The following is a 12,729-nucleotide window of genomic DNA, read 5'->3' on the forward strand; positions in this document are numbered from 1 at the left end:
CTGTGCCTCCACGTTGACGATATCAACTCTATGTCATTGAAATTGGTGCAGCCTGTTTCCTCGGAGCGCAGTATAGATGTATAGAGTGCCTATGGCCGTATATCCATAGTCAGCGACCGAGACCCTATAAGTGGTTAGAGAGAGCATGTTCTAACATTCCATGATGGATTTCTACATTGAGGCAAAACGTCTTGATGATTTCTTTTTGTGCATTTCAGAAGGTTTACCCTGTATAACCGAGGGGATAATATCATTATGTAACAATTCAATATCGTGGGAACATGAATGCAGACCAACTTGAGATGTCTTTTTTATCATAACTTTTAATAAGATTAATGCATCCATCGAGATTGGAGTAGAGCCGATCAGCAGAGCTAACATTATGCCCGGGTGCTCCGCCTCGATCCGCCTTGGCCCATGAAAATCTTCGATTCAACCGTGCCAAGTGCCATCAGTTTATTACCGTGTAAAAAAGTTTGCTTCTAATGAGACAATTTATTGAATATGTATGCAGACAATCTAAGAATAAAATAAAAAAAAGGACCGCTCTAATACTGGGCCGCCATCTGCTGGCATGATTTTAGAGCATCCAAATAATATTGACAGACAGACATATCGTTGTTGGTTGCCTCAAGACATTTTGTGAAGGCTTTAGCATCGGCTTCACAGGCAGCCCCTTGCTGCCGAGCTTGCGGGGGCTCTTGGTATTGCCACTGTGCTGGCTCATATTGCTGCTGGTATGCCGGCTGCTGCGGTTGCTGTTGTTGAGGCTGGGATTGCTGCTCCTGCCCGCTGCCGCTGAACATGGAGGTGATCCCGTGGCCAATGGTGTGGCCCACAGTAGATCCAACGGCAACCCCTGCAGCGGTGGAGGCCATTTGAGCAAAGAGTCCGGGTTGGCGTTGCTGAGGTTGAGCAACGGACGGGACCGAGGCTGGAGGGGGATGCATCATCCCAGTTTGCTGCGGTGGGGCAGACTGGTATTGAGGTGGAGGGGCCTGGCGCATCGTTGAGGCACTGCGAGTTTGTTGACGGGGAGCAGCAGATCGGCGTTGGCGTGGCATGGTGAAAATCAAGATATAATTCGAATAAAGATCAGAACAACAAAAAAAAAAGAGCGGATATATAAAAAAAATTACAAGTTCCGAAATGATAAAACAGTAGGGAAAGGCTCGGCACGGAAGAAGTGTTGAGAACGACAAGTGGCGCAGGTGAATTTCTTTAATCATCCTCGTTTTTTCGTGTTCTATGCAAATTCACCAGTTAGTCAATGGTTTATGAGGAGGGATACGGAGGCTGATCTCACGCTTTTTATTCACGCACATACATTAATTCTGCAATAATAATGAATGTTACTTCGGTGTTCGATCAAAAAACGAAACAGGCGACTTTGGAGGTGATTTCAAAGCAGGATGCCGAGAGCACTGGGGCGTCGAATGTGCGCCGTTTTTTCGCGGACAAAGATTGGAAATTTTATACAGCCGTTGCATTGGCTGTGGTAGTAGCGGGTACTGGGATCTGGTATTTGGCTTCCCCCTCTTCGGCCTCTGAGAACCAGGCTGGAAAAAAGAAGAGCCGCAAGAAGAAGACACCGTCTTCGGGCGACAAGGAACCCGGGGAGAAGAGAACGCCGGGAGAAGGTAAGATTAGTGAAAGAAGTATAGGTTCATGCCGTAGTTTTAAAAAGTTTTACCCGGGTAGAGGAACAAGATATTTTAACTCTACCTAAAGAACAGATTACAAAGCTCTCTGAAAAGGTAATCCATATAACCAACCGTCCTCTGCATCCACCCAATTTACAACGCCTTGAACTAACGCTGCCCCTCCTATTAGGAGCGAAAAACCGCTGCGCAAACTTTGAAAACGCGTGGCAATGCCAAGTTCGGCGCGAAGCAGTATAGTGAAGCGATTACGTTCTATTCCAAGGCTATCGAGTTCCACCCTGATCCAGTTTATTATGGCAATCGCGCCGCTTGCTATGCAAATTTGGAGGAGCATGACAACGTGATCGCAGACTGTAATGAAGCACTGCGCATGGATCCAAGCTATGTAAAGGCTCTCAACCGCAGAGCACAGGCGTATGAGAAATCGGGGCAGAGCGAGAAGGCTCTTCATGGTATTGGATGCCTCCTTTAGAAGGATGTCTAGATCTCTGTATGATAATATCCCGGCCTCTTTTTGATTAGATTTCACCGCAGCTTGCATCCTTGATGGATTTAAGAATCAGACGGCGTCGACCTCCATGGAACGTATGCTAAAACAGGTTGTTGAAGAAAAGACCAAGGCGATCATGGCGGTAAGTGGTTATTATACATGTTCTCTTATCGGTTAATATCTGATCCCATTACCTATTAAGACGAAGAAACCGCGGCTTCCTTCTAAAACATTTATATCCACCTATTTTGACTCCTTTCGGAAAGGTTAGTCATTCAAAACTTGACAACGGCCCTCGCCTTTGTATTATGTCTCATCACCCATTTTGCCCCATACTGCTAGAGCCGGACGAAGAAGCTGAAGAGCCCGCAGACAAAGAAAGCGGTGATGCGTATTATTACCGAGCGAAATCGCTTTTGCGAGAGAAGAAATACGAGCAGTCAATGGAGGCATGCATGAAGGCCGTTGAGCTTGGATGTAGTAGAATGGTTAATGCTATGCAGCTGAAGGCCACTTTCTTGATGCTCAAAGGAGATGTAAAGGGTGCACTAGAAACTCTTAGGGAGACAGTGAAGCTCGACCCAACATACACTAAAAGTTACATCCAAATGGCAAGCATATACATGGAACAATGTAGGCCATGATACCTTCAATAGGCCCCCTCACAATCTCTATGCTAACATCTCTGTTTCCTTCAATTCTAGCCGACCCTGTTAGCGCATTCCAACAGCTTGATGAGGCGTTCAAGATTAACCCCAATGATCCTGACGTTCATTTCCACCGGTAATAGACTTGTTACAGCTTTACTTTTAGCCTGACAGAAATAAGCTTGGACATGCCCCCTTCTAACGCAACATTGATTCTCATGTTTTACCAATAGGGGCCAACAGCACTTTATTGCCGGAGATCTCACTGCTGCTGCCGACGCCTACTCTAAAAGCATTGAGCTCCATAACGATTTCCCTTATGCGCACATTCAATTCGCTGTGGCACAGTATAAGCTCGGCAATGTGGAAAAGGCTTTGTCACTGTTTGAAAAGATGAAGAAGCAGTTCCCGGAATCCCTTGAAGTGCATAACTACTACGGAGAATTGCTCTTAGACCAGCAGAATTTCGATGCGGCAATTGAGATGTTCGACAAGGCCCATCAGCTCGACCCCACACACGCTATCCCCTATGTCAACAAAGCACTCCTGGCAGCACAAAGAGATCACAACCTAGCCGAAGCGGAAAAGCTCTGCCGAAAAGCACTTCAAGGTAAATGGTCGCCAGATTTTTTGCATTTATTTCCGTGATCTAACCGCCTCCTCTAAATGCTCCCAGTCGATCCTGATTCTGACGCAGCTCTCGCAACCCTGACCCAAATCCTCCTCCAGCAAGGTAAACAAGCGGAAGCAAACGAGTGCATTGAGCGCTCGATTGAGTTGGCAAGAACAGAGGCGGAGTTGAGCAATGCCATCAGCTATCGAGAGGCGGCACGGGCGCAAGAAACATTCCTTAGAAATTATCCACAGCATGCCGAGCGGTTGGCTGCCTTGAGCTTGCAGCAATAAACGTTTTGCGCTGCTCGCCTTTTCTATTCATAAGTTGGAGATACAAAAGAACCATGTTGAATATCCATTCTTTTTTTTTTTTCCTTGTGGCATAAAAATATAAACGCCTAAATATCTCCTCATAATAAGTTCCATGAAAACCTCGAAATTGGAGGTAGAAATGACAATAATAACTACAATAACTACGGTATATATAGGGGGAGGGATGTGTGCGACTTCATTGAAATAGTCGTTGTAAATGGGATTCAAATATCGTGGCAATAATGGTACACTAGTTTATATTAAAGTATATTTATACAGCATACACGAGTCTAATTAGCATTCTAACAGTTAAGCTTTTACAAAAAGTCCTCGGTTAATATCAAAGCGAACCCAGAGAACAAAAAGAGAAGCAAATAAGGTCACAGCTACAAGGCAAAGGATGTGAGGACACGTTAATATACCCAATCTAGCCTGGATACAAAGGCAACTTACCCCCAGAAAACTCAATTAGTGGTAAATAGGAGGTGCGTCCTGTCATGTCGAAGAGTGCACCTGCAACAGGCATACCGAATAGAGATCCGAAAAAGAGCGAGAAATAAACGACCCCCATGCAGGTTGGGAGATCCTCAGGAGAGACGAGGTCGGCCAATGCCACTGGAAACAGGGAAACAAAACCGCCACCACAAATGCCATAGATCGCGATAAACAGTATCAGGACACCCAGTTGATTAGATAAGGGCCAGATAAGGCTGATCGCCACACCCCCAATAAGCGCGCACAAGAACATAGTATTAAAGCGGCCACTGTAAGGAGACGAAAGTATTTTCTTTTGAATATCCGATATTTTTGTGTAGTTTTCAGTCAAAAATCGGCTTACAGTTTATCTGCTGCATACCCGATCACAATACGGCCTAGACTGTTAATCCCACTCATAACCCCTGGAAGCAGATGAAAATATTGAATAAGATGACATATATCATCACATTTAAGTCAATGGGATGACTACCAGACAATATAGAAGCAACCGAAGGATTGACACCGATACTTTGCGCATAGGCTAAGGTGAAAGCGAAGGAGCGTAACGGAGTGAGAGAGCAGAAGAAGTGCAAAGTACTGCAGAGGGAGATGATATTTATACTTACGAAAGAGCATGAAGAATGGCGGAAGATAACTATTGATAATGGAACTCCAATTAATGAAATGGGATGAATACGAGATATTCGCTCGAGCATTACCCAAAACTGGAGAATAGTCCAAAGCAGAACATTGCACCAATACGAAGAGTTAAGAATTTAAAGCTTAATCCCTTTTTGTCTTGCCGTTTAACTTCTAAACGGGGACGACTCAGTATAGCAGCACTGCCAAGGAAGACTAAGCTGATAATCGCATTGACGCGTAGAGCCCAGCGATATCCCAACATTGCAATGATGTATCTGATTAATGGAGCCAAAACCAGCCCACCTATTCCGCTGCCGCTAATCGCTATCCCCGCTGCCTATGTAGACATAAGGGGGATAAACACATTGCATCTAGTTGAATTGATCTCTTCATGACAATGGGAAATTACCAGACCACGGTATTTCTCAAACCATTGAGTTGGGAGAATAACGGCAGGGAAGAACATGAATGCACTGCCAACGCCGAACATAACCCCTTGAGTGAGGTAAAGTTGCCAAATCTATGTTCATCAACAAAATATTTAGAAAAATATGCAGAGAAGTCAATCTACGCCGCTCAATGCCTACCTGAGTATGGAAACTAGCTAGAATTAGGCCCAGGAAACAAGAGGCAGTTCCAATAACTATACTACGTCTATATCCTATTCGATTAATCATTGGACCTAGGAAGAGTCCCAGAATAAACATGCAAGAGTTTGGTATAGTGCCAATGTACGAGATGGTTTGAGTAGAGATTTGCCCCCGAAATTCTACATTAAGATAATGCTCCTACATTTCGTCCATACGGTGGGTCAGTAGAGACAATAAGGCAAGGGGAACGAGCCGTCTTACCTGATATATTCCCCAGTAATATATATATCCAAAATTATTGAATATGATTAGGAAGCAGCCCAGAACCACTAGCCAGCCTCTAAAAGAGTCAACTGGAGGCGCGCCTCTCTTATCTGCTTGAGATGGCTGGTCTTCTGCCTTCCCTTCCTCCACAACTACGGTTTCTGCTAAGGTGGATGGCTTTTCGTCTTCGGAGACCGGGCTACTCATATTTGCTGTGATCACTCTTCACTGTTTGCGTGAGAGAATATAGGATTTATTTTGAAAATTCTAAAATTGCGCAGTTACATAACACGGGCGCTTTTAAAGGGATTCGAAGAACATAGTTTTGCTCACGAACCTTCGATATAATTGCCGTATTTTTTTTTATTTTCAGACAATTGTACCTCGGTGTAACGGAATATCTCGTGATAAAGTGATGGATGGATTTTACATTTTAATCCAATAAGGATAGATGATAATCTAGCATGATGAGTTATTTAAGTATTAACGCCAATCCAACCAACTAAAGAGTTCATCCTTTTATGTTTTAATAGCCAGCTTATTTCAACGTAAGATCTACTGTTGCTCTCCTATGGCATTGCAGTGGATCGGGAGGATAAAGTATAATCTATATACACACCCACTGAACAACTTAAAAAAATACTGTTAGTAACGCCAAGTCCACGTTGTTAAAGAGTGCATAGTTTGAAAAGACTAGACATACAAAAGAACCTAATTTTTGTCAAATAACTATAAGAATTGGAAATATAAATGGTGTACGCTGACATATTGGAAAAGGATGGCATGGGGGAGTTAGTTGGCTCTAAAGAAAAATAAAAGTTCTCACGATTTACTGGCGTCCGACTAGTTAATGATCATAGAAAATCTTGGTGGTATGTAAGGTTCAATCTTGCGCAACAAACATTACCTTAACTCACAACTTTTTTCACCTCAACACCTCTACCTAAGCTAGGGATATCACAGTTCTATCGTACGTTTCCGACATTAAAACTTGCTTCCTTGATTCCAAATATGTACTGGAGCTCCGAGACAGTGGAGGGACTTTTTAACTTGAAATATTAATATCTACTCAATATCCATCTCATTGAGGCTTATAGTTAGAATTTTAAATTACTAGAAACATCCAAGTTTGAGTTGCAGTTTTAATCCAATAGAATTATAGTTACAAATTTAAACTCTCTATGATACTTTGATATAAGGATTCATAGGCATTTAAAGGAAAGAAAATTGCACATGAGCAAGAATAGAGTACAGTATAAAATTGCATTCAGAAGGTTTATACAATAATAAAATTAGCCACTCTCGTTTTAAAGCAAACTCTAGATAAGTTTCGATTCTATATTGCATGTTATTCCTGACGCGATTTGTCTATCCCTGACTCCCTCAGAGGAAGGGCAATACAATTCACTAACTTTTCTATAATCTGCTCCAGGAATAGAGGTTATCTTTGAGTATGCATCGTCGTTTGTATTGATATTCTTGTTTATTAATATGATATATATATTACTCTAGTGATCGAAAATATGGGCGTTAATTCCATTCAGGTATATAATGAAGCATATACAAATAGAGACTATTTCATAGAGTCAAACTTTTATCAATTTTTGGGGCAATTCAAGTCAGTGGACCATTCTTCACTTCCTACACAATTCCTGCACACAAATAGCCCACTGGGATCCACGTTGTTCTTGATTGTCTTGAGACGAGGATAATTGTCCCCGAAGAAGGCTTGTTGCCAATTAGGTTCGTTCACATCGGCTTCGTTCAAATAACAGCCCGAGTCGGGTGTGATATCTCTGAGCAACTGAGCAGAACGTGTCACATCTTCTGCCGCCGCTTTCTGCTGCTCAACTGTTGCCGTATCATCAAAGGAGGATGCAACGACAATGTGCCAGACGGCTTTCCTCCAAGCAGGGTTTACAGAAGTATCGCTGCCATTATTCCGAATTACAGCACCACCTGCTACCAAATGACCAATAATCGCCTTCTTTTTTGCAAGGTTCAGCAGCGTGTCAACAAATAGTTTCGATTTATCTTCATTCTCGAAGTTCTCCTTGGGGATCAACCTCGAAGCAAGCAATGCATTCTCGCCGACGGGATCAGTGCAAAGATCTTTGGAGGGGTCGCAGTCCTTGCGATGCCATGCATTGAAGGAAGCATAATCAGTCGTTATCCCCATAATAGATAGTCCGGTGCGGTTATTTGCAAAGGTCAACAGAGGTGCAACTGTTGCATTGGCCAGAGAGGAGTTTGCATCGGCATAGAAGTACGTAAGCAGCATTGAATTATTGCTAATAAAGAAATATCCACCCCAGCCAGCCTCTGCAAGCGAAGGATTAATTCGAACGAATTCTTTCAAAAACTCCTGGAATGAGGCAGAGTCTGTTGCGTTGGCGGATAAGATAAGACCTGAGACATTGCTTGGTGCTTTATGAGTTTTGTGCGTTGCTGTAACTACAACCCCGTAGGTTCCACCACCTCCTCCACGGAGTGCCCAGAAGAGCTCCTTATTTTGGCATGCATTGGCAACCTGCAGTTTCCCATCGGCGGTCACAATTGTAAATTGCAAAACATTGTCCACGCTCAGGCCATACTTTGGCGACAGTGCACTATGTCCTCCCCCTTGAACATATCCTCCAGCTGCGCCAACTGTAAGTGCATTTCCTCCTACAACCGTTAGATTAAGTTTCTCGGCAGCATCATAGACCTCACCCCATTGAGTCCCGGCTCCCACTGTCACTGCCGAAACTTTTTCGCTTGAGTCACAGCCCTCGGGAATAAATGCATCATGGAAAGTAATGTTCTTGAGATAATGGACCCAAATGCTAAGAGATCCCGGCGCGGTACTTCTACCGAGGAAATCATGTCCCGTATTTTTGACAACAAGACGCAAATTGTGTTTGGAAGCAAACTCTACAGTTTTCTGAATATCCGATACTCCAGTGGCTTTAACAGCATATGCCGGAATTGCACCAGGAAGGCACAGAGCAGTTCTATCTTCGCTCACTGTGCATCTTTCATTCCCATTCATTTCCCAAAATGTACCTTGCATTGCACCAGCTTGATCGCCGCGCCAGTAAGGATTGCTTCGCTTTTGCTTCGCAATGTTGCAAGCACTTTCGTTGTAGTTAGGATCGTGGCAAGGGGATGCAGGTGGTGTGGGGACCAAGAGCTGCCCTCCAACTGATGAGTTAAATTGGTTCCATGCATTTGTGTCAGGCCAGCAACTATCCTTTGGCAAACATCGGCATTTGCGCTGGGCTTCTACGATCAAAGAAGAAGCAATGAAAAAGAAAAGGCTGGTGTCAAACCGCATATGCAATATTATGTTCTAGTTTAAAAACTTATATGAAGAAGTCTTTTTGTTTTTCTTCCCCATTTCATTGTTACGTCTATTATATATTTAACTTTGCAGAAAAAAAAGAAATTTCTCAGAATGGAATGAGCCGAGAAAACAGCCGCAGTTTTCAGAGGATCTACCGAGTAAAATAGTGCTAAGAATTTTTCCGCCAAGAAGGGGCTATGATATTACGAAAACCCTTTTAGTAAATTTCAGTAGTCAATAGGTTGACTCAGCCTGTTTTCATGAATCAGAAGAGTTGCTGAGCGAATCATCATATCATAATTCAAGCTCAATTCAGTTAGTACCCTGCTGCTTCCATCCATTACTCGAATTTTCCGTTGTTTTATTGCATGATCCAATGTATTTTGTCCTTAATCATATACAACGGAGATTGTAAATTTTGTTTCGATATATGAATATATATTGAAGAATGGCCTCATTATTTGGCAACTAGTTACTAAACCAAATTTAAGCAAGGCTTATTATTGTTGCCATTATTCCTAGCTACGACACCGCCTACTACCATATGACCAAAGATATACTTCACATTCAAAATTTTTATTAATGTAGCAACGAACTGATCGGATTTTTTATTGTCCAAAAAAAAATCTCTTCGGGAATCAACCCCAAACCAAGGATGTAAGTCTCGCCAGTAGGTTCGGTATCTAAGCTGGTAGGATTCGAATGCGAAATCAGTCGATGCCACTCCATAAAAATCGAAACTTCAAATAGATCCTCATGGACAGACAGTTTGGGGTTATTTTTTTGCAAATACCATCAACGGCCCAACGGTATCGGCGGCCAAAGACTTAATTTCACTAGGGAAAATATACGCAAGCAACATAGCACTATTGACCAAGTCGAAATATCCGCCCCAGCCAGCGTCCGTTTGCGAAGAATTAATCCGGATGAATACCTTCAAAGGCTCCTTAACTGCAGCAGAGCCTGTTCCATTGACGCGAAAAGGCAGTCCAAAAAGGTCTCTGAGTGCACTATGTGTTTTATATGTATCTGTAACTACAACCCCATAGGTTTCTCCACCTCCTTCACGGAGTGCCCAGAAGAGCTCTTTATTCTGGCGTGAATTGGCCATACGCAGCTTCCCATCGGCGGTCAAAGCTGTAAATTGCACAACGTTGTCCACGCTCAGTCCATACCTTGGCGACAGTGCACTATGTCCTCCCCCTTGAACAAATTCCCCGGTCGCGCCTACCGTGAGGAAACTTCCTCCAAGTATAGTGAAATTGAGCTTTTCAGTGGATTCATAAATCTCTCCACACTGAATCCCGGCAGATGGTGTGGGGACCAAGAGCTGTCCTCCAACTGATGCTTAAAATTGACTCTCTGCATTTGCGTCAGACCAGCAACTATCCTTTGGTACTTACACTGGCCTGCCTCAATTGCGTTTAGTAAGTTAAGAAAAATTGCAAAAAGGAGAATTGTTATTTGCATTGATCAAAATTCAAAATGTTTTTTATTTTGGTTGAACGTGCAATTATAATTATTTCACACTAGTTATCATCATTTATGTTTTATAGGAAAGTTTTACCTTTTTTTTCTAGTTCAAAGAAAATGCACGATATACGCTGTATAATAAATTTCGGCTAATACACTCCATAAATTTACATATTAAATGCTATGAGCCTCAGATATAGAATATTAGACCAAGTCGCGGCAGCATAACTTCTAATTGGTTTAGATGAGAATTGGCTAATAATTACTTTCCAGAAATAACTAAAAAAATTATTTGTTTTTGGGATTTTACATCTAAAAAACAACTAAAATAAAAAAGTGACGTCCTTAAAAGTAGAGCTAGAAGCTATTATAAAACTTTTTATAATCTTGAGGAAGATACAGTTTTCGTATAGCCATATCTCTAAACAGCATGAAGTTTCTACAAAGTTAAATATATTTCGATAGTTGTATTGCTTAGAGAGAAAATTCGTACCGGCTAAAAAATAAACTTAAAAATACTGCTTTTATTTTATACGCAACCAACCATGCCGGTAAAAAGATATAGGATGTTCAGATAATACGAAAACTTGTCAAAGAAAACCTCACTTGCGATACCATAAAACGGTGGACTTCGATCTATGGATTTTCTTTTGCAGTTGCATAATCCCATAAATTAGGGCCTCAGCAGTAGGGGCTGTTTCAATAGTTCAAGAAAATAAAATAAAATGAGGCGTGAGGTAAAGCTTTAATAAATGAATTTTGTAATACTTACGGCAACCGGGGACGTAAATATCTACTGGAATTATACGATCACATCCTCGAACAACTGAATAAGAATAGTGATAATAGCCCCCGCCATTTGCACAAGACCCCATTGATATTACCCAACGTGGCTCTGGCATCTGATCGTAGAGTTTACGCAGAGCGGGCGCCATTTTATTAGTAAGCGTGCCTGCGACTATAATGATATCACTTTGACGTGGTGTTGCACGAGGAACAAGTCCAAAACGATCAAAATCGAAACGAGATGCGTAGCCCTGCATCATCTCCACTAAAAGTGTTATATTAGTCTCAAGGAAATAAGCTAAAATTCAACTAAAGTCTCATACCACCACAGCAAGCTAATGCAAATGTCAAGGAGTATATTGAACTAGTTCTCCCCCAGTTGATGAGATTATCTAAAGAAGTTACAGCGAATTCTAATAATGCACATATCAATGTCCATTTTGATATGAGTAAAAGGTATAAGTTACACATATTCTATTTACGAGCAGTTTTATCAAAGGATGGTGTTGAAGATGTTAATGCTACATTCCCAGCTGCTTTATTCGCTAGGCATCTCCGTGGAACAGGTGGAACAGCTACAAAAATTTTAGGTACTAATTTTGTCATCTAACGAAAATAAAAAATCACAGATAAATATTGCATCTCCTATTATCTCAGAATAGTCGCTTACATTAAGAGTACTCTTATTAAGAAAAATTTTCACAGGAGCAATGATTCCATCTATTCAGCAGAATACAACGGATTATAAAGAATAACAAATTGCTCCCTCAAAAATTATTTACCACTACAAACGGCAACCCCGGAGAAAATTTTTCTACTTAACATTTCGTATGGCTCAGGTAGAAAAGAAACTGAACTCCAGTAGATTTATATTAGACAAACTACATACCAGCTGTCGTCAGTGCAATTTAGTACTCAAAAAAATCATTTCGAGAAATTCAAATTTATTTAAAGAATACATATGAGATCCGTGTTAATAGAGAATAGCACAATAGAAATCAAACAGTACGATTGCTCATATGACTTTTATTGACTCATTTGGATGTTGACTTGGAGCTATGTATTTTATACTGCCCAAAACTCAAATTGAAGGTAATAATCCGGGTTGCAGAGAACATAATGAGTCATTTCGGAGCGAAAGATTCTACTATTAATATAAAAGTCTTACAAATTACGGATGAGTTTTCACGATATTTTCCGCAGATTAAGTTCAAATGTGAATGGAGTGTCCCAAAGTTTAATGCCTATATGGCATTAGTGAAAATAAAAGATAATCGAAATAACAATACCCAAAAAATGCAATTTCTCAAGTGTATTATCTATAATTCTCACGGAATATTTCACTTTGATATAATTAAAGAATATTTATTGAAAGATATCTATGCGAATAATAGCCAAGAGATATAAAATAAAAAAAGTGTCTAATTTTTTGTTAGGGGGGTCC

At 41.4% G+C, this 12,729-nt stretch overlaps 7 protein-coding genes across 7 annotated transcripts; 1 reads left to right on the plus strand and 6 right to left on the minus strand.

The window, feature by feature from the left end:
- Positions 1–548: 548 nt before the first annotated feature.
- VTP21DRAFT_8979 (uncharacterized protein) lies at positions 549–1,064 on the minus strand (the record flags this gene model as incomplete). Its single annotated transcript, XM_069399886.1, has 1 exon — positions 549–1,064. The coding sequence occupies one exon, from the start codon at positions 1,062–1,064 to the stop codon at positions 549–551; it is 516 nt and encodes a 171-aa protein (XP_069245616.1).
- A 281-nt stretch (positions 1,065–1,345) lies between these two features.
- Positions 1,346–3,707, plus strand: VTP21DRAFT_8980 (uncharacterized protein; the record flags this gene model as incomplete). Its single annotated transcript, XM_069399888.1, has 9 exons — positions 1,346–1,640; positions 1,702–1,757; positions 1,834–2,116; positions 2,187–2,296; positions 2,357–2,420; positions 2,497–2,787; positions 2,859–2,937; positions 3,035–3,411; positions 3,478–3,707. The coding sequence occupies 9 exons, from the start codon at positions 1,346–1,348 to the stop codon at positions 3,705–3,707; spliced, it is 1,785 nt and encodes a 594-aa protein (XP_069245617.1).
- Positions 3,708–4,037: 330 nt separating this feature from the next.
- Positions 4,038–5,908, minus strand: VTP21DRAFT_8981 (uncharacterized protein; the record flags this gene model as incomplete). Its single annotated transcript, XM_069399889.1, has 9 exons — positions 4,038–4,114; positions 4,182–4,492; positions 4,567–4,627; positions 4,696–4,746; positions 4,832–4,860; positions 4,925–5,184; positions 5,257–5,367; positions 5,435–5,635; positions 5,699–5,908. 9 exons carry the CDS (start codon positions 5,906–5,908, stop codon positions 4,038–4,040), a joined length of 1,311 nt encoding a protein of 436 aa, XP_069245618.1.
- Positions 5,909–7,298: 1,390 nt separating this feature from the next.
- Positions 7,299–9,017, minus strand: VTP21DRAFT_8982 (uncharacterized protein; the record flags this gene model as incomplete). Its single annotated transcript, XM_069399890.1, has 1 exon — positions 7,299–9,017. The coding sequence occupies one exon, from the start codon at positions 9,015–9,017 to the stop codon at positions 7,299–7,301; it is 1,719 nt and encodes a 572-aa protein (XP_069245619.1).
- A 784-nt stretch (positions 9,018–9,801) lies between these two features.
- On the minus strand, positions 9,802–10,496 carry VTP21DRAFT_8983 (uncharacterized protein; the record flags this gene model as incomplete). The annotated part of the gene is made up of 2 exons (XM_069399891.1): positions 9,802–10,373; positions 10,430–10,496. The coding sequence occupies 2 exons, from the start codon at positions 10,494–10,496 to the stop codon at positions 9,802–9,804; spliced, it is 639 nt and encodes a 212-aa protein (XP_069245620.1).
- A 605-nt stretch (positions 10,497–11,101) lies between these two features.
- VTP21DRAFT_8984 (uncharacterized protein) lies at positions 11,102–11,545 on the minus strand (the record flags this gene model as incomplete). Its single annotated transcript, XM_069399892.1, has 2 exons — positions 11,102–11,193; positions 11,272–11,545. The coding sequence occupies 2 exons, from the start codon at positions 11,543–11,545 to the stop codon at positions 11,102–11,104; spliced, it is 366 nt and encodes a 121-aa protein (XP_069245621.1).
- Positions 11,546–11,759: 214 nt separating this feature from the next.
- Positions 11,760–12,110, minus strand: VTP21DRAFT_8985 (uncharacterized protein; the record flags this gene model as incomplete). The annotated part of the gene is made up of 3 exons (XM_069399893.1): positions 11,760–11,891; positions 11,956–12,005; positions 12,068–12,110. The coding sequence occupies 3 exons, from the start codon at positions 12,108–12,110 to the stop codon at positions 11,760–11,762; spliced, it is 225 nt and encodes a 74-aa protein (XP_069245622.1).
- Between the last annotated feature and the right edge of the window lie 619 nt (positions 12,111–12,729).

The sequence above is a fragment of the Calcarisporiella thermophila genome (genome assembly GCF_041956535.1).
Source record: "Calcarisporiella thermophila strain CBS 279.70 unplaced genomic scaffold VTP21scaffold_44, whole genome shotgun sequence".
In the NCBI taxonomy this organism is placed as follows: domain Eukaryota; kingdom Fungi; phylum Calcarisporiellomycota; class Calcarisporiellomycetes; order Calcarisporiellales; family Calcarisporiellaceae; genus Calcarisporiella; species Calcarisporiella thermophila.